The sequence below is a fragment of the Hyperoodon ampullatus genome (assembly GCF_949752795.1).
Source record: "Hyperoodon ampullatus genome assembly, chromosome: 4".
In the NCBI taxonomy this organism is placed as follows: Eukaryota; Metazoa; Chordata; class Mammalia; order Artiodactyla; family Ziphiidae; genus Hyperoodon; species Hyperoodon ampullatus.
In genome coordinates, this window is record NC_136917.1 from 15,233,993 (window position 1) to 15,259,250 (window position 25,258).

Consider the following 25,258-nt stretch of genomic DNA (forward strand, 5'->3'; position numbering starts at 1 on the left):
CTTGATGTGAAAATCTGTGGGAAATATGTCCAATTCAGTTCCTGACATTTTGGGGCTGTTTTCAACATCTTTCTGGATTTCCAAGAAGAAGAAGTTTGTAGATAAATATAAAGGTGGTGAATAGACAGTTCAAAGTGTGGACTAGGACATCACCTGCAGGTACATGATGACTAAAGTAAAGGGTGGTAAGATGGCAAGGTGCTGAGGAGACAACATGTGCTTGGGGCCCACAGATTTGTATGTGGCTCAGAATTGACCATTTACTCTTATCTTGAGCAACGTGTGTGTGTGTGTGTATGTGTAAATAGATATATGTGTGTATATGTATGTATTTGATCTCTCAGCCTCAGTTCTTTTTTTTGTCAGTAAAATGGGTGTGCTAAAAATATGTACTTTACAGGAGTCTACTTTTTAGAATTGGTTTAAAAAATAGAAGATGGAAACACTTTTGTAAACCTATAAAGCACTAAAACAAATATGATCCAATTCATTGTAGAAGGAGGAGTTCTAAGAGGCCCAGAAATAAGCCCTCAGGTATGCTCGGGAAAAGGTAGTAAAGGGAGGAAAAAACAGAGTTTATGGAAAATGAGTAACTTTAAGATAAAGGCACTTTCTATTAATGGTAGTCAAGAAGCTTAATTCCAGAAGGCAGGAAAGATACAGGGAAGTAATTGAAAGGAGTTTAAATTTAATTGAGCTGGGATTTTTTTTGTGGTTCATCGACTTATTGTTTTATTATTAGGGGACATTTTTCCCTAGGACAAAAAACCTTCATTTTTTTTCCAGCTTTCTTGAGGTATAATTGACAAATAATAAACTGCACATACTTAAAATGTCCTTTTGGATGAATTTTGGCGTAAGTATATTAACTGTGAAACCATCTTGGAAATCAAGATAATGACCATATCTATCACCCCCCCAAAGTTTCCTTACGCTCCTTTGTAATCCCCCCTTGCTGCTTCCCTATCCTTTTCTCCCACTCTCTCCTCCCTCCCCAGCCTGAAACCACTGATCTGCTTTCTTTCACTATAGAACCATACAATATATACTCTTTTTGTGTTGCTTCTTTTACTAGGCATTTACCTGTTGATGGATACATGATGGGAATTACTGTATAGAAAGAAGTCACATCATTTACTGGTTAATTGTATGTCAAGTGCAAAGTGCAGAAATGAGTCCAGAATAACTTGGAAGATATTTAGACTATAGGCAGGGTTATGTCATTGTCTCCTAGGCTATGGAAGTTGGGTGCTGTCTGTTTATGTTTGATAGTTTATCGATGGGAGTTAGGTGATATCCATTTCTACTTGTTTTACCTGTTATTTATTTATATGGGCTTCTTATGGTGATATGAAGCCATGTAGAAGCTTTAATAACTCAAACCCGATTTGTCAACAAGTTGAGAAGGGATCCATTTCTCTGAGGCATTCTTATGTTAACCATATTCTCAGACATCAGTTTATAAAACTAAGATGCAGTTTATCAGTTCACTATGAAAAATAGTGTCTCTTTATAGACAGATTTTCTGGAAAATCAACTGCTAATCAGAAGATTGCTTGGTCACTCAGCAGTCATCACAAGTTTAACTACTTGAAATGTTTAGATAATCCACAGGGTAAGGATCTTTGTGTGTGTATCCTTTTCTCTAAAAAGATTTATAAATAGTATGCTAGGCCTTTATTTAATTGTTATCATTACAGTGAAAGAATAACTTAATTTTTTCCACTTTGTTTCAGTCTTTCTTAAAAGAAAGTTCACAACTTTACCTTTTTATCTTTCACTGCCTTTTGGTGGTTAATAATTTGAAAGGCATTTGGGACATTGTTGTAAACAAATACTTTTTAAATACACTTCAGACTTGTTCTCTGTTGGAGTTCACTAAATCGGTATAGCAAAAAAGACAAAATTCCAGAACTTTTTCAGAATCTTTCCAAATAGATTTACTTAGGTGCCACTGAATTGATTAATGCTAATGTTTGTGTTAGTTTCTTGGGGCTGTTATGACAAATTACCACAAACTGGGTGGGTTAAAACAACGAAAATTTATTCTTTTTTTTAGAAGCTATTTTAGCTTTATATTTTTATTTTATTTTATTTATTATTTATTTTCTTTATTTTTTGGAGCTGCGTCAGGCCTTAGTTGCAGCATGCAGGATCTCATTGCAGCGTGCAGGCTTCTCTCTAGTTGTGGCATGCAGGTTTTCTCTCTCTAGTTGTGGTGTGCAGACTCCAGGGTGCGTGGGCTCTGTAGTTGTGGTTCTCGGGCTTAGTTGACCTGCAGCCTGTGGGATCTTAGTTCCCCGACCAGGGATCAAACCTGCATCCCCTCCATTGGAAGGCGGATTCTTTACTACTGGACCACCAGGGAAGTCCCAGAAAATTTATTCTTTTATACTTATGGAGGCCAGAGTCTGAAATTAATATGCTGACAGGGTTGGTCTCTTTTTGGAGGGCTTGAGGGAGAAACTGTTCTGTGCTTTGTCCGTAGTTTCTGATAGCTGCTTGCAGTCCATGGTCCATTGGCTTGTAGGTGCATCACCCCAATCTTTGCCTCCTTTGTATGACCTTTTCTCTTGTGTCTCTGCATCTCAAATGTCCCTCTCTCTTATGAATCATTGGATTTAGAGCCCGCCCTAAATCCAGGATGATCTCATCCCTAGATCCTTAATTAAGGATTTTCAAAGACCCTATTTCCAAATAATTCAAACGTACTGGTGGTTAGGACTTGGATATATCTTTTAGGAGGATACAATTCTACCTTTTACAGTATTATTAGGTGATACTAATAATAAACAGCTAACGTTTGTAGTGTGTAATGTGTGCCAGAAGTTATGTGGCCCTAACTCATTTAATCCTCTGAGCCGACCTTTTGCTTTTCAGCAGTTAGGTTTTCTCAGTATTTCTGGCTTCGTCCTTTTTTATACTCAAAAAGTCTACTTCTTCAGAGACTCGTAGACCTAGATGAATGCGTGACAGCAGGATCAGTTTATTGTTAAATTATTCTGGGTATTATCAGCTCTAAAATTTAGCCCTTCAAATTTATTAGATGAAGGAAAAGGTTTCTGAGGTTGATCATGAGTCATGAGAGGGAAAAAGGTAGCTCTTTTCATTTTTGTGTTTCTTACCCTTGGAGGAAATATGGGAATTCATATGTATTCATGAACCATAAATTTTCTATGCATTTTAATATGATGAACTGTATGTAGTAGCACTCTGAGGGCTTCTTGGGCCAATCTAGGTAGAGGAAATGTTTAAAATGTGGTTCATTTTTGCTGTCCTTTATCCTAATTTATCCTTTTGAAACCTTTCTTTTGTACTTTTATTTTCACTCTAGCAAAAAATTCCCTAATCTGAGATGTTGGGCTCTGAGCTGGATAGAGAAGTGGAAAATGCCATAAAGAAACTAAGGAGAGAGAAGTAAAAAGAATAAAGGGAGCTAGAGGAAGTTTCATTTCAGTGTTTCTTATGTATTCCTGTTAGGCAAAGGTATATACATTTGACGGAATGTTTAGATTAGTGTAGCTGTAAGGCTGCTACATAAAAATTCAGGTCAGAAAGGATAAAAAATAGTATTTCTTTATGAATATCCCATTACCTTCATATGCCCACCTGACGTTGAAATCTGTGCCAGTTTTTTTTTGTCCTCCAAAGAATAATTCTCTAAGTTCAAACTGAAGTAGTTTTAGTAAGACACCTTTAACAAAAATTCTCTAAAGCTGAGAGGAATACTGAACTCATTTAGAATTTTTTCTTTCAGATTTTATCCACGTGTCCTATATCTTCAGATTAGATTATATTTATAAACAGAATGAATTATTCTTTTTTATTTTTTAAATTGGCTTGTTTGTCCTCCCTATATATTTTTAATATAATTTTTAAAGATTACCCTTCACTTACAGTTATTATAAAGTATTGACTATATTCCCTGTGTTGTACAACATATCATTGTAGCCTATCTTACACCCAGTAATTTGTACCTCCCACTCCCCCACCCCTATATTACCTCTCTCCACACCACAGGTAACCACTGGTTTGTTCTCTGTATCTGTGAGCCTGTTTCTCTTTTTTGTTATATTCACTAGTATGTTTTATTTTTTAGATTCCACATATAAGTGATATCATACAGTATTTGTCTTTCTCTGTATGACTTATTTCACTTAGCGTAATGCCCTCCAAGTCCATCCATGTTACTGCAAGTGGCAAAATTTCACTCTTTTTTATGGTTGAGGGATATTCCATTGTGTATATATATATATATATACCACATCTTCTTGATCCATTCATCTGTTGATGGACACTTAGGTATCTTCCATATCTTGGCAATTGTAAATAATGCTGCTATGAACATTGGGGCACATGTCTCTTTCTGAATTAGTGTTTTTGGTGGGGTTTTTTTTTTTTTTTTTTTTTTTTTTTTTGTATATATACCCAGGAGTGGAATTGCTGGGTCATATGGTAGTTCTCCTTTTAGTTTTTTGAGGAACCTCCATACTGTTTTCCACAGTGGCTGCACCACTTTACATTCCCACCAACAGTGTATGAGAGTTCTCTTTTCTCCACATCCTTGCCAACATTTGTTATTTGTGTTCTTTCTGATGATAGCCAGAATGAATTATTCTTTATGTCTGTAAAATAGGAGCCTACAAGACGATAGCTAGTTATTACACTGCTATAAGTAACATGGGATCAGCTCATAGTTCCTGAGAATCATGCCATAGTTCACCTGCAGCACTGTGAGTCATTAGTTCTGAAGACCCACATCAGCATATATTTATATCTTTTCTTTTATATAGATGGAACCATTGAAGTTCTTATAATCTGAAAAAGAATGTAAATTGGCATAATGTCTGCAGCTTGCACATGATAATTCCCCTTACCCATCTCTTTAGCTTCTTTTGGCAACTCCTCCTGGCTGTCTGTCTACCAGTCATACTGACCTTTTAATGCCTTGAAATGATTACGCTCTATTCTGGCCTCTGGTAAATGCTGTGTCTTTGCCTGAACCGCTGTCTAGTCTTTTTCATATGGCTTACCCTATCAGGTCAGCATAAATGTTACTATATACTTTAGGCCAGCCTTTTTAAACCCCTTGGATTAGACAAGTCCTCCTCTTTCTGTACTCTTACTTTTCCATCACAGAACTATCAATTTAAATAATTTAGAGGTAGGAGGTTTGCCTTTTTTTCTGTTCACCACTGTGACCCCTAGTAAGTAGTTGTAGCTCAATAAACATTTATTGATTTGACGAATACACACATGATATTTGCATTCCTTGTTTCCTGTGATTAATATATTTACCTTATTTTTTTTCACTCAAGTAAAATGTTAATTTTTTTTTTTTTCTTCTTAAGAGTTTGGCTGAATTGGAAGTATTATGTACTCATCTCTACATAGGGACTGATCTTACACAAAGAATAGAGGCTGAGAAAGCACTCCTGGAACTTATTGACAGCCCAGAATGTCTCAGCAAGTGTCAACTTTTATTAGAACAAGGAACAGTAAGTATTTGATAACAGCAATTAACAATGAAAGATCGGTAGGTATATGTCAGTGTTAATGAATGCATGTAGGTTAGCAATGTAGGTTAACTGATAGGTATTACCATATGTCTTTTTACTGTAGTTTATTTCACTGTTGAAGAATTGGAAAGCCGGGAAAGAAAACTTAGGGAAGAGCCCAGGAGGTGAAAATAGGCATGAATCAAAATACATTCTTGATTCCTCTTGGCCCCTTTTTATGTCTTCTACCAGTGGCAAAAGTTACATTTTTAGAAAGTTGGAATTAAAAATCTAGGTGGGAGAGGCAGATTGTAATTAACTTTGAAATGTGAAGGAATGATTCAGAGGAATGCTGATTACTTCTTGCCTGCCTCTCTCCTAGAGATCCATAGCCATTCATTCAACATCATTTAGCAAGTATTTAAGTGTAAAACCAGGCACTGTACTACCTACCTGCTTTATTTACAAGCATTAAAGTAACTCATAGTTTAGTTGGGAAGGCATAGATGTATCACTATAAATAAAGAGCTATGGAATGATATGGTAAGCACTACAGTAGGAGACTGTAGGATCTATAGAGCGGAGGTTGGCAAACTTTTTCTGTAAAGGGCCAGATTGTAAATATTTTAGACTTTGTGGGCCAAGAGGCAAAATCAAGGATGTTTTATAAATATGCCTATTAGAAGAGAGAAAACAAATTTCCACAAAGTTTATTTATGAATTTTAAAATACAATAATTGAGTACAGTTTTTTTTGTAGTATAAGTCTACTGATGAAAAGAATGGAATAATTCTTTTGGGGATGACATTTTGCTTAACTGGGGTTCAGAGTTAGTATTTCCTATCATTAGCATTGATTACAAATGTTCATATGTTAATACTGATCTGTAATGAGATTTTACAGATTTCATCTTTGGAAATGTCTCTTCACACAGATAGGTACTACCAAATATTGATATCAGCTGATGAGCATATGATTTTAATTAAGCATATTCATCACTTAGAAGGCATGTATAGAGTTTTGTTAAAACTTCTCTTGATATTTGTCTTTTAGGATGTCATTGCATTCTAGATTAATCACTTCCAATTGAAGGTTAGGTGGAGGCTCCTCAATTGCACAGTTAAATGGATTTTGAAATATGGAAATTTCCTTTGCATTTGCAACAAGGTCTGAAAAAAAGTGCTGCTGGAACATAGTTTGAGCTCAGAAAATATACTCAGCAATAGAGATCTTGCTGCTTGTTTTAATATTTGACATGTGGAAAGTATATAAAGCAGCTTGTTATTACTTGTGATTCAATCAATGTTAGTTGTGATTAGAGTAACTTTAGTGCATTGTAAGTTTCACATTAGTACTAAGCACTGTTTGCCTTTTAGACAATTTTGTAACTTTAGGTTGAATTCATTAAGAGACATTATCAAGTTTGAAGCAAAAACTAACTTCAGAAGCTATTTAATGTTCAACAATAGTGGATAAAAATGGTTCTTCTCATTCAGAAAAATTTCATTCTCAGTCCTGAGCAAGAAAAAATTGCAGTAGAACTTTACCACTGCCAAGCTATTGAACTACTGTGCAGTAGGGCAAGTCAGAATTTTCAGCTTCTATTTCTGACAGAAATTTCCAGAACTGAAGAAGAATTCATGAAAGTGAATTGAAGTTCACTGTTGTTTTGTTTTGTTTTGTTTAGATTTTTTTTTTTAGATTTTTATTTTTTGATGTGGACCATTTTTGAAGTCTTTATTGAATTTGTTACAATATTGTTTCTGTTTTATGTTCTGGTTTTTTGGCTGCAAGGCATGTGGGATCTTAGCTCCCCGACCAGGGATCGAACCCGCACCCCCTGCATTGGAAGGCAAAGTCTTTTTTTTAAAAAATTAATTAATTTAGTTTTGGCTGCATTGGGTCTTCGTTGCTGTGCACGGGCTTTCTCTAGTTGCGGCGAGTGGGGGCTATTCTTCATTGCAGTGTGCGGGCTTCTCATTGTGGTGGCTTCTCTTCTTGTGGAGCATGGGCTCTAGGTGTGTGGGCTTCAGTAGTTGTGGCATGTGGGCTCAGTAGTTGTGGCTTGCATGCTCTAGAGCACAGGTTCAGTAGTTGTGGTGCATGGGCTTAGTTGCTCCGCGGCATGTGGGATCTTCCCGGACCAGGGCTTGAACCCTGTCCCCTCCATTGGCAGGTGGATTCATAACCACTGCACCACCAGGGAAGTCCCTGGAAGGCGAAGTCTTAAGCACTGGACTGCCAGGGAAGTCCCTGAAGTCCACTGTTAACACTGCTGATTCATTAACACATGATAGATTAAAATATTTACTACAAAGTACCTACTGATGAATAATAAAATGAATAACCACAGGCTTTAGTCTCTTACATTTTTACAAGCTTTGTAAATTTGTCCACTTAAGTCTTTTCTTTTTACCACCACTTGTGGCACATTTTAGCAACTACTTCAGGTTGTACAGAATTAGCATTTTCTCAACTTCTTTAAAAATATTCTGACCAGTAATTGCATGTAGACTCTTCATAGAGATTAATTCTTTAGTCACTTCAAACTTAGCATTGACTTCTGGAATAAACAGATAATGTCGGTAACAGTATGAGCAGTACATGTTGGTAACATCTGTAACTCATCAAGAACTAGGGAGAACCTCCAAATCATTCACCCGGTTTGAAATTGAACTTTGATGTTGCTCTAATATCTTCAACTATCTGGGCCTTATTCTCACTGAAAGTCTAGTAGTCTGAAGTTTATGTTCTCTGCATGTGTAACTTTGGCTACTGCAATAAAATAATGGTGATTTAATTAACTCTGTTGGTAAGTGGCTTTCCTTACTTGGCTAACAAATGAGCCATTTCAAAACCTAACTTTGGTTGCAGCCTCACTTTATTTTTTTGTGGAGAAATTTCACTGTTATAGATATTCTGTCTTAAATTTTCTCCTTTTTTCTGACTATTGATTACCTGTGAGTTAGGAATACTGACATGAGTGCTTGGTATGATATGGTCAACATATGTTGTATTCTTTTAGGACAGCTATAGTACAATTGCATGAAAAGCACATTGCTTTGCTATCTGATTCAATAACAAAATGATCCACATTCCACTGTGCCTTAAAAGTTAGACATTTGAAGTGCCTTTCCATCTTTTCTTGTTTTGACATAACAGATATGTACTGGTAATAATAAAAGGTGCATGTCATGTCATGGTGGTACTCATGGCACTCTGTGCTGTGAAGTTAGTAAGTACCTCACTGCGGTTTATAGTGCACTGAGCAGCAGTAGGAGGCAGTGAGTGCCATATACTGTTTTAACTATTTGACTCTGCTGTCATAGTCTGAAAGCAGACTATGTGCGTGTGGCTGTGTTCTAATAAACTTTATTTATGGACACTGAAATTTGCATTTCATGTACTTTTCACATGTCACAAAATATTATTCTTTTAATTTTTTTCCCAACTGTTTAAAATAGTAAAATCCATACATAGCTCATGGGCCTTGCAAAAACAGGCCGGATTTGGTCCACAGGCCTTAGTTTGCTGACCTCTGGTCTAGAGAAAAAAAAATAGAGCTATCTTTACAAGAGATTGCTGGGGGTAGAGTGAATAACTGAATCAGATTTTGAAGGACTGAGTATGCTATGAAGTTAAGACAATTGGTGGTCAGAGTGAATACAACCAGCATGGATATGAAGGAGTGAGGAGGTCAGGGTGGGAAAGGCCTTGAAAGGAACTGAAAGAGGGCTGTTGTGGTCAGAGGATAGCAAAGAGTGGAACCAGATGAATTTAGAGAGGTAATCAGAGGGCAGAACGTGCAGGACTATGTAGACACGGTAAGTGTATTTTTTTTGAACTTGCTTATAATCATTTTTTTCCTCTTGTGGAGGATGGGCTCTAGGTGCGCGGGCTTCAGTAGCCCAACAACTGCTTGCCGTTTGAAAAGGCTACCTATACCTTCCTCAACTACCCCACCCTTGTGAGGGCTTGTGTGTGTGTGTGTGCGTGTGTGTGTATTTTATCCCTTGTAAATCTGCCAGTTTGGAAAACCAGAAAAATTCCCAATATTGCTCAGGAAAAGTTCCTATCATAGTATTTTTTTTTGGCCGCGTTGGGTCTTCGTTGTTGCGCGTGGGCTTTCTCTAGTTGCAGCGAGCTGGGTGGCTTCTCATGTTGCGGAGCTCGGGCTCTAGGTGCGCGGGCTTCAGTAGTGGCGGCACGCGGGCCCTAGAGCATACAGGCTTACTAGTTGTGGCTCGCTGGCTCTAGAGCGCAGGCTCAGTAGTTGTGGCGCGTGGACTTAGTTGCGCCGCGGCATGTGGGATCTTCCCGTACCAGGGATCGAACCCATGTCCCCTGCATTGGCAGACGGATTCTTAACCACTCCTCCACCAGGGAAGTCCCCTTATCATAGTATTTTGATTAATCTATTAAAATTTATATTTCTTTACAGACATCCTATGCTCAACTCCTTGCAGCAACATGTCTTTCAAAACTTATTAGCCGAGTCAGTCCTTTGCCGATTGAACAAAGAATAGATATCAGTAAGTGGTTTATTATGCTTTTTATCAAACTGCACTTTAAAAATAATTTTTGCTCTTACATATGCTAAACTGTTAACAGGCATGCAAGTTATTTTATTGTCGTTTATAAAAATGAGTAGTCCAGTCTCCTTTACACATGTAATGATAAACAACGATGTGTTATACAAAAATGTGTTGTCAGAAAAGCATTTGTTTAGTTTGATAATAAATAATAACTAGCATTTTATTGTCTATACTATTTACTAAGATTTGCACTATCTCATTTTATCTACCAAACTTCTGAGATGGGCACTATTGTTATCCTCATTTTATAAATGAGGAAATTAGATTTGATAGGCTCTATAATGTGCCCAAGATCATCACACGTCTAGCAAGAAGTAGAGCTGTGATTCAAACTTACACAATTTTTGTGGAGTCCATGCTCTTAGCGATTGTCTTAACATCATATACAACTAAATGATGGGAAGGAAGTCTACTCTCCAGCATTTCTCAGGATCCTATATCAAAATCATATGGGATGCATATAAAATCAAAAGCAGATTCCTACTAATTAGGAAAATAATGTGTATATGGATAAACAGTGCTAGGAACTTAGCGTAATTGGAAAAGGGATTCTATAAAGTACCAATATGCTTTCAGAAGTAATGTATTTTCATATTTTAAGTGTGTGAATTTGTTTTTCATATGGACAAAACTCTGATAGTTGAGGTATGGGAATTTTTTTGTTATCTTTGTTCATAATAGACTGTTGACTCATTTCTGCTCTCCAGCCTCAAGGTTTACATGATTCATATTTGTGTAAAAGAAAAGTTAAAGTGTAGTATTATATATGATGGTTCTTTAAGCTCAGTGTTTGAATGGTCAAATCCCCCAATGATTTGTCATTTGCCTCATGTGTTTGACTGATATTTCTCTTAAGTACCTAATAACAGAGGGGAACTCCTTCAACTTGATAAAGAACATCTACCAAAAAAAAAAAAACCTACCAGGCTGAAGAAAACCTAGAGGAGAATTTATCCATGTTCTCATGGACTTGTGTGCTTAAGAAAGCAAAAGAGAAATTTACAGTTTAAAAAATAAGGATTCAAACATTAATAAACCTGTCATAAAACATTGTGATTTTGTTTGTTTGACTTTTATACACATAAACACATGTATTTTATTTTAATTTTTTTTTTTTGCGGTACGCGGGCCTCTCACTGTTGTGGCCTCTCCCGTTGCGGAGCACAGGCTCCGGACGCACAGGCTCAGGGCCATGGCTCACGGGCCCAGCCGCTCCGCGGCATGAGGGATCTTCCTGGACCGGGGCACGAACCCATGTCCCCTGCATTGGCAGGCGGACTCTCAACCACTGCACCACCAGGGAAGCCCTGATTATTATAGTTTTATAAAAATTAAACTTAGGTAGTGTCAGACCTCCAACTTTGTCCTTCTCCTTTAGTATTGTGTAGGCTATTCTGGGTCTTTTGCCTCTCTGTATAAACTTTAGAATCAATTTGTCAATATCCAAAAAATAACTTTCTGGGATTTTGATTGGGATTGCATTGAATCTATAAATCAGTTCTGGAAGAACTGACATCTCAACAACATTGAGTCTTCCTGTCCACGAACATGCAATATATCTCCATTTATTTATTTCTTTGATTTTATTCATCAGCTGTGGTTTTTTGTAGATGTTCTTTATGAAGTTGAGGAAGTTCCTCTCTGTTCCTGGTTTGTTGAGAGTTTTTATCATGAATGGCTGTTGGATATTTTGAAATCCTTTTTTTGTATCTATTATGATCATGTGATTTTTCTTCTTTAGCCTATTGATGTGATGGACTACATTCATTGATTTTAAAATGTTGAACAATGCTTTCATACCTGGGGTAAATGCCACTTGGTTGTGGTATATAACTCTTTTTATGCATTGTTGGATTTGCTTTGCTAATAATTTGTTGAGGATTTTTGTTTCTATATTGATGAGAGATATTGGCTCAACTACAAGTTTTCTTGTAATGTTTTTGTCTGGTTTTGGTGTTAAGGTAATGCTGACCTCATAGAATGAGTTAGGAGGAATTGCCTCTCCTTCTTTTTCCTGGAAGAGATTGTAGAGAATGGTAGAATTTCTTTCTTAAATGTTTGGTAGAATTCATCAGTGAACCCATCTGGGCCTGGTGCTTGCTGTTTTGGAAGGTTATTAATTATTGACTCAATTAATTTAATAGATATGGGCCTCTTCAGATTGTCTCTTTCACTTATCTTTTTTAAATGGATACTTAAAAAAAAAAGTACACTCATTAAAGGAAATTCGGAAAAAAGAGAAAAGTAGAAACCTACCGTACAATTTCAAGCAACAAATGATGTGTTTCCTTTATGAGTTTCTTGGGTTTGACTTACTACTCTTGCTTCTGCAAGTAGATTAGAATGTTATGACACGTCTGACATGTGTCAATAGAATAATTGGTATGTCAGTTAAAATGGAAAATGTGAAGATTGCCTCAAAGTCACATTGCCTTTATTACATCAACTCTAAAATTCGCATTCTTTCATGATATGGTCCCAGACTACATATTTCATTATTTCCCAACATTAACTCTGCTGCCTGTTCTCTGTGTCCAGCACACTGTTTTCTACCTTTATTAGTATAATTAACGATGGCTTACAATTGCTCATCAATTAAATACCATTTCCTCAGCCTGGCATTCAAGTCGTTTCATGAGCTTGTAATAATTGATGGATCGTCCCGTCCTTGTAGCCTTATATCTAGTTGGTACTAGCCTATTTGTACCAGAAGGTATTTTCCTCATGCGATGTTATTTCTGCCTTGGTGCCTTTTCTTATGTTGTTTCTCTAGCCTGGAATGCTGTCCTTTTAATCTTCTATTCAAATAAAAGTGTAGCTTAAGTCTAATTACCTATATAAGTCGATCAATTCTCCTTCCCTTTCTCTGTCCTTCACTCCATCCCTCCCTCCCTCTTTCCTTCCTTGCTAACTCCCCTCTTCAAACAGCTTTATTGAGGTATAATTTATATACCATAAAGTTAACTTGTTTTAAGTGTACAATTTTTTTAAAATTAGTTTCTGCTTTATAACAAAGTGAATCAGTCATACATATACATCTGTTCCCACATCCCTCTTGCGTCTCCCTCCCTCCCACCCTCCCTATCCCACCCCTCCAGGCGGTCACAAAGCACCGAGCTGATCTCCCTGCGCTATGCGGCTGCTTCCCACTATCTATCTACCTTACGTTTGGTAGTGTATATATGTCCATGCCTCTCTTTCGCTTTGTCACAGCTTACCCTTCCCCCTCCGCATATCCTCAAGTCCATTCTCAAGTAGGTCTGTGTCTTTATTCCTGTTTTACCCCTAGGTTCTTCATGACATTTTTTTTCTTAAATTCCATATATATGTGTTAGCATACGGTATTTGTCTTTCTCTTTCTGACTTATTAAGTGTACAATTTTTGATTTTTAGTAAATTTACAGAGTTGTGTGAACATTTCCATCATCCCTCCCAAAATCCCCATGCTCATTTACAGTTAGTCCTGCTCCCATACCACCAACCTCTAAGATGTTTTCTGCCTGTATAGATTGACCTTCTGTGGATATTTCATATAAATAAAATCTTATCATGTGTAGTTTTTTTACATCTGACTTCTTTCACTTAGCAAAATGTTTTTGAGGTTCATCCATGCTGTAGCATGTATCACTATTTCATTTTTTTTATTATAGAATAATATTCCCTTGTATAGATGTGTGACATTTTGTTATCCATTCACCACCTGATGGACATATGGGTTGTTTTTGCTTTTTGGCCACTGTGAATAATGCTACCATGAACATTGACATACAAGTCTTTGTGTGGATATACGTTTTCATTTCTCTTGAGTAGATACCTAGGAGTGAAATTGCTGGGTCATAGGTAAGTTTATGCTTAACTTTTAAAAAAACTGTCCAACTATGTTTCAAAGTACCTATACCATTTTGCGTTCTCAGCAGCAATGTGTGAACGTTGCAGTTTCTCCACATCTTCACCTCATAAGCCTTACCTTGATCTTCTTGTGGTAGTTTCTTTCTGTCTCTCTCTCCAAATATTTTATAAGCTAGCTCTCAAGGCAGAGATTATAGGTCAAATTTTTGTGTTCACAGCATTTGGAATTGTTTCCATCAAAGCACTTGTAGGTAAATGTTGAGGTATTTACCTTCTCTTCATTTTTTCCCTGAATAACATGCTAGTCTTTGGGACCAAAGTAGAGATTGAGTCTATCCCCTTTCTTTTATATTCTTTTTGTATGTTTTCTGATAGACTTTGTGGCATATTTTTTACTTGACTTCAATCAGTCAAAAATATTTCATATTAAATTTCTATAATGTGTAATACCTAAAGTTTCAGTCTAATGATAGTAAACTCCAAAAGACTGTCTACAAGTTTGGACTTAGGAGAGTTTATGAATTACTAATTATTACTAAAATATATAGTTTGACCGGTATTTGAAAGCAGGAAACAGACTCAAACCAAAACAACCTGATTTGGCCACTGTGAGAAGTTGTTTCACCTCTTTGACCTTCATATTTTTTTGCCTAGGAAACAGAATAATAGTAATAGTAATATAATAGCAATATCTTCACATTGCTGTGAGAGCTACATAAAGCTTTTTTTCTGGGAAGCACTTTTAATTTCTAACTTGTTTCATAAATGCTAAATATTGTTGTTATCATATAGGCATTTGACACTCAAAGAGCCTCTAGTGCATAGCTTTCCAAGTTTCTGTTAACTTTTGTTGGGGAATTTTTCCAGCCGTTTATTTCGTTCTCCCATGTGTCTTTCTGAACATTTCATTTTCTTCTTGGTATGGCTTTTCCCTATTATCTTGGGCTGGTGGTGATGAGATTGCTGTTGTTTTACCTGATTGTTATCATTGGCTCTTGCTTATTAAACTGGAACACTGTTATAGGTCATGTAATAAGCATAACGTGAGAATATTTTATGTAAAACATTCAACTAAAGAAACAGAAATACAGTCTGTTAAATTTTTTTGCCTTAGATCATAAACTTATTAGCTAGTATCTTTGCTCAGGGAATTCGGGAAGGTGTGCTTAAGGTACCTAACTTAAATGTGAAACTTGGTTTGTCTCCTGTTTTGTTGTTTTATTATTTTTGAGATTACCCTCCCAGTGGTTACCACTACCTACATATAGATTCCTCGCATTCCCTCCAGGTTAAAATTTTTCAAGATACTAAAAATAAAAATAATAGAAGTAGGGCTTCCCTGGTGGCGCAGTGGTTGAGAGTCCGCCTGCTGATGCAGGGGACACGGGTTCATTCTCCGGTCTGGGAAGATCCCACATGCCGCGGAGAGGCTGGGTCCGTGTGCCATGGCCGCTGAGCCTGCGCATCCGGAGCCTGTGCTCCGCAATGGGAGAGGCCACAGCAGTGAGAAGCCCGCGTACCGCATAAAAAAAAAAAATAAATAAAATAAAATAATAATAATAATAGAAGTAAATAAACCAGATTTTCTTTTATGTTCAGGAGGCAGTGTCATTTTCATAAGTTTTGTTATTGAAATAAAAGATTACATGTAATGAAGCTTAAGAGAACCATATTACTTTATTTTATTTTTTTTAACATCTTTATTGTTTACAATGGTGTGTTAGTTTCTGCTTTATAACAAAGTGAATCAGTTATACATATACATATGTCCCAATATCTCTTCCCTCTTGCATCTCCCTCCCTCCCACCCTCCCTATCACACCCCTCTAGGTGGTCACAAAACACCAAGCTGATCTCCTTGTGCTATGCGGCTTCTTCCCACTAGTTATCTATTTTAAGTTTGGTAGTGTATATATGTCCATGCCACTCTCTCACTTTGTCCCAGCTTCCCCTTCCCCTTCCCAGAATCCTCAAGTCCATTCTCTAGTAGATCTGCATCTTTATTCCCATCTTGCCCCTAGGTTCCTCATGACCACTTTTTTACTTTATTTTTTTAGATTCCATATATATGTGTTAGCATACGGTATTTGTTTTTCTCTTTCTGACTTACTTCACTCTGTATGACAGTCTCTAGGACCATCCACCTCACTACAAATAACTCAGTTTCATTCCTTTTTATGGCTGAGTAATACTCCATTGAATATATGTGCCACATCTTCTTTATCCATTCATCTGTTGATGGACACTTTGGTTGCTTCCATGTCCTGGCTATTGTAAATAGAGCTGCAATGAACATTTTGGTACATGACTCATTTTGAATTAGAACCATATTACTTTAATTCATAGCAGAAACCTCTTTTCAGATTTATCTTAATGCTAGGAAAATCTGTGCTTTTTAATAGTATTTGTATAACTGTGTATTTTTAATGTTAATAAAAATTAAGGTTGAAATGTGCTAGTCATGAGAACTTTTCTTTTTTATATCAAGGTCTCATTACAGTTGTCAAGAACGGCTGTTGAAAGTTTTCTTGAATTTTGGGGTTGTTTCCATTAAAGCTACTTTTAGTTAAATAGTGAAGTATTAATATTTACTTTTTCTTCACTCTTTTCCCAAATGGTATGCTGGCCTTCGGGGCCAAAGTAGAAATGGAATCTTTTCCTTTAAAAAATTTTTTTTCTTCCGTTTTTCTGATAGACTTTTGTGGCCCATTTGTTACCTCAATCACTCCTCCATTAGGAAGCTCATAGCTGAATTTGCTACCCACTTTTTTTTTGCGGTACGCGGGCCTCTCATTGTTGTGGCCTCTCCCGTTGCGGAGCACAGGCTCCGGACGCGGCCATGGCTCATGGGCCCAGCTGCTCCGCGGCATATGGGACCTTCCCACACCGGGGCACGAACCCGTGTCCCTTGCATCGGCAGGCGGACTCTCAACCACTGCGCCACCAGGGAAGCCCTGCTACCCACTTCTAATGATTTGGGTATATTAACTTTATTCCAGGCTTTACTCTTCTGTTCGTACTTTCTTTAACTTATATACTTATTTTATAACATTATATTATTTGTATTTTTTTCTGCCACTTAAACAGCCAGATAGTGTGTAGTCAGTTTTGCTATAACATGATATATGTATTCCTAAAAGTGACTATGCTGTGCAGTGATATGTAGTAAAACCACAGGACTTATTAGAGAAATGGGATTATGGAAATAAAATTGAAACATTTTGTCAATGATACATTAAAAAAAAGGATAGAAATCTAATAAAAGACATAGTAGAGTTTTGCACATGTTAAATGGTTAAGAAATACTAAATAGTAGAATAAATACAGCATTTTATCTTGAAGAAGACCTGAAGTTTGTGGAAGGGGGCCCACTTCAACAAATAACTCATTGAAGTGTTGAAATTTGTGAGTTACTATGAAGGTAGAAGAAAGGTGATCTGAAATAGAATGGAAATTGTAACACCAAAAGGGATGAGTCTGATAACACATGAGATGAACTGAGATAGCTAGTAGATATATGCATTTTGAGTATGGCTTGGTTTGTTTGGCTTGGTTGCCGTTTTCCTTATTCACCTAGTGTTTCTTTCTAAATGAAATTATGCAAAAATGGAAGTGACATTCGCATTATACTCATATTATCCCCTAATATATCAATTGAATTGGAACAGCTTTGCTTTTTCCAAATAACCCTTATAGGAGAACTGACTATATAAATAAGTACCTATGTTGGAGAAAGGGATTAACTTTTTGTCAAAGAATGTGTTGTCATCACTACCTGTTTTTACATTATTCACATTAAGTTACTGAATAGTCCAAATGATCACAATATTTTTTTACAGGAAACTACATTCTTAATTATGTGGCATCACAACCCAAGCTGGCTCCCTTTGTCATCCAAGCTCTAATTCAAGTCATTGCTAAAATTACTAAATCGGGGTGGTTTGAGGTTCAGAAAGACCAGTTTGTCTTCAGAGAAATTATTGCTGTTGTGAAGAAGTTTCTTCAGGTAAGAAGGCATTATTACATTATAAGAACATCAGTAGTTGTTTTTTGGGTTTAGAAAACTGCTTTTCTTAAAGTTATATGGTTTGTTTTGTGGCTATCTGAACCATATTAATTATGGTTTATTATTTATCCTCTGGAGCCTGTATTTTTTATTGCCAGGAAAAGAGGATCATGTCATATAGCTTCCAAACCAGAAGAATGCAAATTATAATGTTTTATAATTTCAGAAATATATGTTGTCATTTGTAACCACGTGTGTCTTTGTATTGCATATATGCAAAACATGTATATAATGTTTTTCATGTATTATCTAATTTAATGCTAATTACATCTCTGTGAAGGGAATTACATTTTGTAAATGAGAAGACTGAGGCTTAGGAAAGTTAGGTAATCTGTATAGGATTGCATAGTGATCTAGTAAAGCATAGTGCTCGTACTTTAACAGGTTTTCTAACTTAAGATATATATATTTAAAAATTTTTTTACATTATACCACATTGAGTCATACTAAACTCTCAAGAATGTTTTTAACCTAAATGATTAAAGTTATAACATACATTTAACTTACACAAATTCAGGTATTTGGACTAAAAAAAAAAGAAAGAAAGAAAAGAAAAGCAAGAGGACACTAATTTAAACTGTGCCAGTGATTCCACTTGCCATTCCACGTAGTATTTTATGTTGTGGGGTGTGATATGGGAAAGTTAAATCTGCTCTTTTCTGTTCCTGTATGCCTCTTAGGATGACCATCATGCCCTGCTCAGTATGATTCAGATATTTAAAGATACATACTTTTTCATGCAAGTGTTATCCCTAATCGCAGGAGAAGTACCTTAGTTGGCGCTCTGCTGAAGAAGCAGTGATCTGTTACAGTTCTCAAGGAAAAACTGGCAGTTTGGATTAATAGATGTTCAGTGTTGGTTTATTGGCAATTAGGGGGCTGTTTGGACTTTCTGAGATGTTATTGCTTATACAGTAACTGTCAGATTTAATCCCTATGTAAGATGTAACTCCATCATACATTGTAATGCTAGAAACCTCAGAATATGAAACACTAGACTATTCTGCTTCTCTTTTATTCGTATTGTTAAAATCCTGGTTAACAAATATTTGATTATCTAAAATATCACAAGAATAAGTATATTTTTAGCCCTGAGGAGATCTGCTGTGGGACAGAGGGATAGTTTATTCAGTGACACATGAGTTTCTCACTTTATAGTTGTGCATATAATTTTGACTAACACAATAGCACCCTTCTCTTGTCCTTTACTAAGATTGTACACAGCTCATCAAGAATCATTAGTGTAGGGCTTCCCTGGTGGCGCAGTGGTTGAGAGTCCGCCTGCCGATGCAGGGGACACGGGTTCGTGCCCCGGTCCGGGAAGATCCCACATGCTGCGGAGAGGCTGGGCCCGTGAGCCGTGGCCGCTGAGCCTGTGTGTCCGGAGCCTGCGCTCTGCAAGGGGAGAGGCCACAACAGTGAGAGGCCTGCGTAACGCAAAAAAAAAAAAAAAAAAAAAAAAAAGAATCATTAGTGTAAACAAGAATAGACTTCAGAGTTCTTTTAAAATAAAATCAAGGTTGAAAACTGAATGAAATGAAGTCATTCTTGTTGGCTAACATTTCTCAAGCTCCCTTTTCAATGGCTGATAAGTTGAGCTTAAGTTGGGCTTTAGTGTGCTTTTGTCAGTTTTGGAAGACCAGAAGAAACAGAAAACATTTTCTCCTCAAAGTTTATTACAGTATCTCAAAAAAAGCACTTGCTCTCTGGGTATATGACTTAACCTAACCTTGAATCATGAGAAAGACAACTGACTTAGTGTTTTATTACTCTAAAATAGTACCGCGTGGTTCCTTTGGGTAATAACAGCTTCTGTGAATTTTGTACTAAAAATTATTTTAAGTTTGTTAAATTTTTAGTGGCCTGAAATTTTGTATATCTTCTTTTCTCTGTTATTGTAACCTTATTGCTGCCACACTTCTAACATTTACATGCCTCCTTTCTACATACATACCCAGGAGATACTACTGTCATATAGGACAGTGCTATTCAGATTGCTGGTTCACAGCAAGATAAGGAGTTTATGTCAGAATGTAAATCAACATGGTGCTTCCGTCATCAAGAGAGACTTGCTATGAAAAATATGCCAGCTGAACTAAACAGTGTACTTAGTGACTTATCTGTTTTATCTTTTGGTGCAAACTCTTTTGTCATGGACCAGTATTAAACCATTCTCAGATTAGAATCAAATTTGCAGACTACCAGCAGATTCATGGACTAACAGTTGGTCAGAGAATGACATGTTAAGGAGCATCGGCCTGGTTTACACAGAAGATTGATGCTTCAGTAATGTGAAATCTGTAGTTTATCATAGAGTTCCGATTGTCCTAAAGGGCCATAAAGAATTAAAATGCAAAAATTGGACTTCCCTGGTGGGGCAGTGGTTAAGAATCCGCCTGCCAATGCAGGGGATACGGGTTCGATCCCTGGTCTGGGAAGATCCCACATGCTACGGAGCAACTAAGCCTGTGCATCACAACTACTGAGCCTGTGCTCTAGAGTCCACGTGCTGCAACTCCTGAGCCCACGTGCCACAACTGCTGAAGCCCACTGGCCTAGAGCCCATGCTCCACAAGAGGAGCCACCGCAATGAGAAGCCCGCGCACCACAACGAAGAGTAGCCCCCGCTCGGCGCAGCTAGAGAAAGCCCACGCACAGCAACAAAGACCCAGTACAGTCAAAAAAAAAAAAAAGCAAAAATTATGGATGTTTCTTTTATTTTTTTATTCTGAAATAATTTGAATTTAATTACACCTAGTGACCCAGTGTTAGTGAAATTCTGTGATAGTTAGAAGGAATGACCAGCTATAAAATTAAGGCTTGAAAAGTGTATCATCTGTATTGCTTCTTTAAAATTATTATACTGTAATTGGATGTTAGATTTTTTTATTTTCATACTTCCAGTGTGATTTTGCAGTTGGGTAATTTGTTAGTAATGTGCATATAAAATCTGAATTTTGATTTGAAGGAAGTTATCGAGATTAAATTGGAAGCTGATTACACTAAAACATCATACTGTATTGATAGTCATGTATTTACCCAGTGCATTGGGCAGTTCACAAGCCTTCATTATATATCCTTAGTAAATGCATATACATGCACTATTAAATAATATTAAAAGGGCCTAAGTGATCTTATCTGGTATTAGGTTGAGGGATTTAAATTAGTTCCTAAGTTATTAATTATTTACTGAATGCATCTATCTTCAAGCAAATTTACAGAGCTAAAAATGGTTTTTTGTTCTTTCTTATTCGTGGTCTTATGAAAAGGGTTAAACTACACTCCTGTATTTTGAGGTTTAGTTTGTTATAAGTCCTACGTGCTGAAAACATTTTATAGAGTATCATACAGTTCTAAGGTAGGTGAGCTTTTTTCCCATTCAACTCTATACCTAAATTTATCCTTCAAAAAAATGAGCTTGACATTATTTTTATTTGTGGACCTCATAGTGATTTTTCTATATATTTTAATAGATCTATTTTAAGAAAATGTGATGTTTCAGTATTTAATTATTTGTAAATGTTACCTGGTTTACACATTAAGAACCAATCATTTGTCTCCATTTAGGCTAAACTTGTTTTTTTCTCCAAAGGGTACTGTGGAACACTGCATAATAGGAGTAATAATCCTCTCAGAATTGACTCAGGAAATGAACCTGGTAAGCCTTTCCATCTAATGGTGACATGAAGTTTGCTAAGTAATGTCATTTCTTTGATGTAAAATCTTTGTGTGGCTTAAAACTCTGAATAAGCAAGTCTTTTTTTGGGAGGGGGGTGTCTTTTATTGGTGGGATAATTAAAGTATTGGAACACTTTTATTGTTACTGAAAATGACAGTAACAATATAAAGTACTACAAAGAACAGGAAATTAGACATGGTCCTCTCTCCATGGCAATTGGAGAATCGTCCTTTTATCCTCTCTATATATAGTAATATACTAATCGTAAAAATAAATTATATGCAAAAGTGGAACAAGCCTTTATTTTCTTACATATAAAAGACAAGCAGTTTAGCAGTTTGGTGAATTGATTCTCAGTAATGGATACACAGCATGACTCAACAAAGAACAGGCTACTTGGCACTTTGCTACTTGTTAGCATGGGTTTCACCCGTACAAGGAGAGTTTGCAGAAGCTATGCTTACCCCCCACCAACGCCTTTATGAACTCAGCAGCTGAGCACATCCTCACCTGCTCCTGTTCATTTTTGTATTTAACATGGTTCTAAACAGAACAAAAGCAGAAGTTGGGTTTTACATGGAATAATGTTATAATAAAGGGGAATTTATTATTTATATTTAAGAACTTTTATCATCTTTTTTTAAAAATTGAAGTACAGTTGGCATACAATATTAGTTTCAGGTGTATAACATAATGATTTGACATTTATACATATATATATATATATATATATATATATATATATATATATATATATATATATGAATTAATCACCACATAAGTCTAGTAACCATCTGTCACCATACAAAGTTATTAAAATATTAGTGACTATATTCCTCATGCTGTACATTATATCCCCGAGACTTATTTATTTTATAACTGGAAGTTTGTACCTATTAATCTTCTTCACCTATTTCATCCAGTCCCCATCCCCCTCCTCTCTGGCAACCACCAGTTTGTTGTCTGTATCTGTGAGTCTTTCTGTTTTGTTTTCTAGATTCCACATATAAGTGAAATCAGATGGTATTTGTCTTTCTCTATCTGACTTATTTCACTTAGTGTAATACCTTCTAGGTCCACCCATGTTATTGCAGACAGCATGATTTCATTCTTTTTTAATGGCTGAGTAATTCCATTGTGTGTATTTATACTACATACTCTATTCATTGATCTATTGATAGACACTTAGGTAGCTTCCATATCTTGGCTATTGTAATTGATGTTGCAGTGAACATAGGGGTGCATATATCTTTTTGAATTAGTGTTTTTGTTTTCTTTGAGTAAATACCCAGAAGTGGAATTGCTGGATCATATGGTAGTGCTATTGGGTTCGCCAAAAAGTTCATTCGGGTTTTTCCACGGAAAAGCCCAAACAAACTTTTTGCCCAAAAACAAAAAAAATCTTACGGAAAAACCCAAACAAACTTTTTGCCCAACCCAATATTTTTAATTTTTTGAGGACCTTCCATACTATTTTCCATAGCAGCCATACTAATTTACATTCCCACCAACAGTGCACAAGGGTTCCCTTTTTGCCAGGTCCTTGCCAATACTTATTTGTTGTCTATTTAATAAGAGCCATTCTGGAAGACGTGAGGTGATATCTCACTGTGGTTTTGATTTGAATTTCCCTGAGGATTAGTGATACTGACCATCTTTTCATACGTCTGTTGGCCATCCATGTGTCTTCCTTAGAAAAATGTCTATTCAGGTCCTCTGCCTATTTTTTATTCAGATTTTTTTTTTGATACTGAGGGTAGGGAAGTTTTCAGTGATTATGGCTTCAAATACATTCTGTGCTCTTTTCTTTCTCTCTTCTCCTTCTGGGACCCCTATAATAATGCAAATGTTAGTATGCTTTTTGTTGTCTTAGAGGTCCCTTAAGCTATCCTCATTTTTTTAAAACTCTTTTTTCTTTTTGTAGTTCCAATTGGGTTATTTCGACTACCCTGTCTTCCAGATTGCTGATCCATTCCTTTGCTTCCTCTAGCCTGCTGTTGATTCCCTCTAGTATATTTTTCATTTCAGTTATTGTAGTCTTCAGTTCTGATTGGTTCTTTTTTATATTTTCTATTTCTTTGTTGAAGTTCTCACAGTTCATCCATTTGTCTCCCGATTTTGGTGAGCATCTTTATCACTTACGTTGAACTCTTTATCTGGTAAGTTGCTTATCTCCATTTTGTTTAGTTCCTTTCCTGGGGTTTTGTCTGATTCTTTCAAATGGAAGGTATTCCTTTGCCTCCTCATTTTGTCTGACTCTCTGTGTTTGTTTCTATGTAGTAGGTGTATCAGCTACATCTCCTGGTCTTCAAACAGTGGTCTTAACATAAAAGGTGTTCTGTGGGGCCCGGTGGTACCATCTCCCTGGTCACCAGAGCCGGGTGCTCCAGGTGCTCCTCCTCCTTTGTGTGGGCTGCATGTGCCCTCCTGTTGTGGTTGGGCCAAGATTGCTGCAGGCATACTGGTTGTCGGGGCTGGTCCCGGCCCAGCTGGCTGAGAGGTCTGGCTCTGAGCGCTGCAGGTGGGCTGATGTGCTGATCTGTGGTTTTTCTCGTTGCCTCCTCTGAGGAAGCACATGATTTGATTTGTTACATCACTAATGATGTTCACTTTGGTCACTTGACTAAGATGGCCTCTACCAGGCTTCTCCAACTGTACATTTATTCTTTTCCCCTTTGTAAATAATGAGTATTTTGTGGGCAGGTAGCTTAAGACTCTGAAAATACCTTATTCCTCATTAAACCTTTAATTTATTCATTTATTATTTCTATCAGTTTGGATTCCTGGTTTCTAACTTTGTTTAATAGGTTATAGTTTGTTACTTACATTATATTTTGATGCCCAAATTTTCCCAAATTTGGCCATTAGGAACCCTTTCAGGCTAGCATCTCTGTTCATTTGATATTTATTCACCATCCTTCGAACATTTTCTTACTTTCTGTCACAAGATGTTCCACACTTACCTTGTGTAGAACTAGGTACCTTTTGAAAAAAGCTTCAAGCTCTGAAGTGTGATTTTGACTTTGTATGGTAAAAAATACATGGCTTCTGTGGAGACATTTTACTTAGCCTAATTTTACAGCGTTAACAATTTCAACTAGCATTTCTTAAGTACTTCTGAACCAGGCAATAGGGAGATCTACAATGCATAATGAAAATCAAATATTATAATTGTCAAGTGTGAGCCAGGTAAATTCATGTAGGGTCAATAACAGGATGTATCTTCTAAGAAAAAGATCTAAACTTGAGGTTTCTTAAAAGTTTAGAATTATATGTTACCATGCTTTTGTAGAAGGTAAGTCTAGTGTTCCTGCAGTATATTCAATATATAATCATCAAGAAGTAAAATATTCTTTGCCTACATGGTAGAGACATAGTTATGCAGTAGAAAATGGATGCATAATCCCTCTTCTCAAAAAAATTGGATATCTAAATAAATAACCCAAGTAGAATAAGCATGTATGCTGTGAAGATAACTCTGAAATAAGACCTGATTTGTGTTTTAGCTCTATTTCCTACTGCTTTGTCCAAACTTCTTAATGTCTTTAAACTTACATATCACTATCTGTAA

The 25,258-nt window shown here is 36.5% G+C and overlaps 1 protein-coding gene across 1 annotated transcript in view; it reads left to right on the forward strand.

Annotated features, from left to right (window-relative positions):
• Positions 1 to 477: 477 nt before the first annotated feature.
• The window catches only part of RANBP17 (RAN binding protein 17), a gene marked incomplete at both ends in the record, with an annotated part of 307,000 nt that continues 282,219 nt past the window's right edge, over positions 478 to 25,258 (forward strand). Inside the window, 5 exons of the mRNA XM_079703069.1 lie at positions 478 to 534; positions 5,352 to 5,498; positions 9,940 to 10,030; positions 17,782 to 17,948; positions 21,601 to 21,666. Coding sequence (XP_079559195.1) covers positions 478 to 534; positions 5,352 to 5,498; positions 9,940 to 10,030; positions 17,782 to 17,948; positions 21,601 to 21,666 — 528 coding nt within the window. The remainder of the gene's footprint in view (positions 535 to 5,351; positions 5,499 to 9,939; positions 10,031 to 17,781; positions 17,949 to 21,600; positions 21,667 to 25,258) is intronic.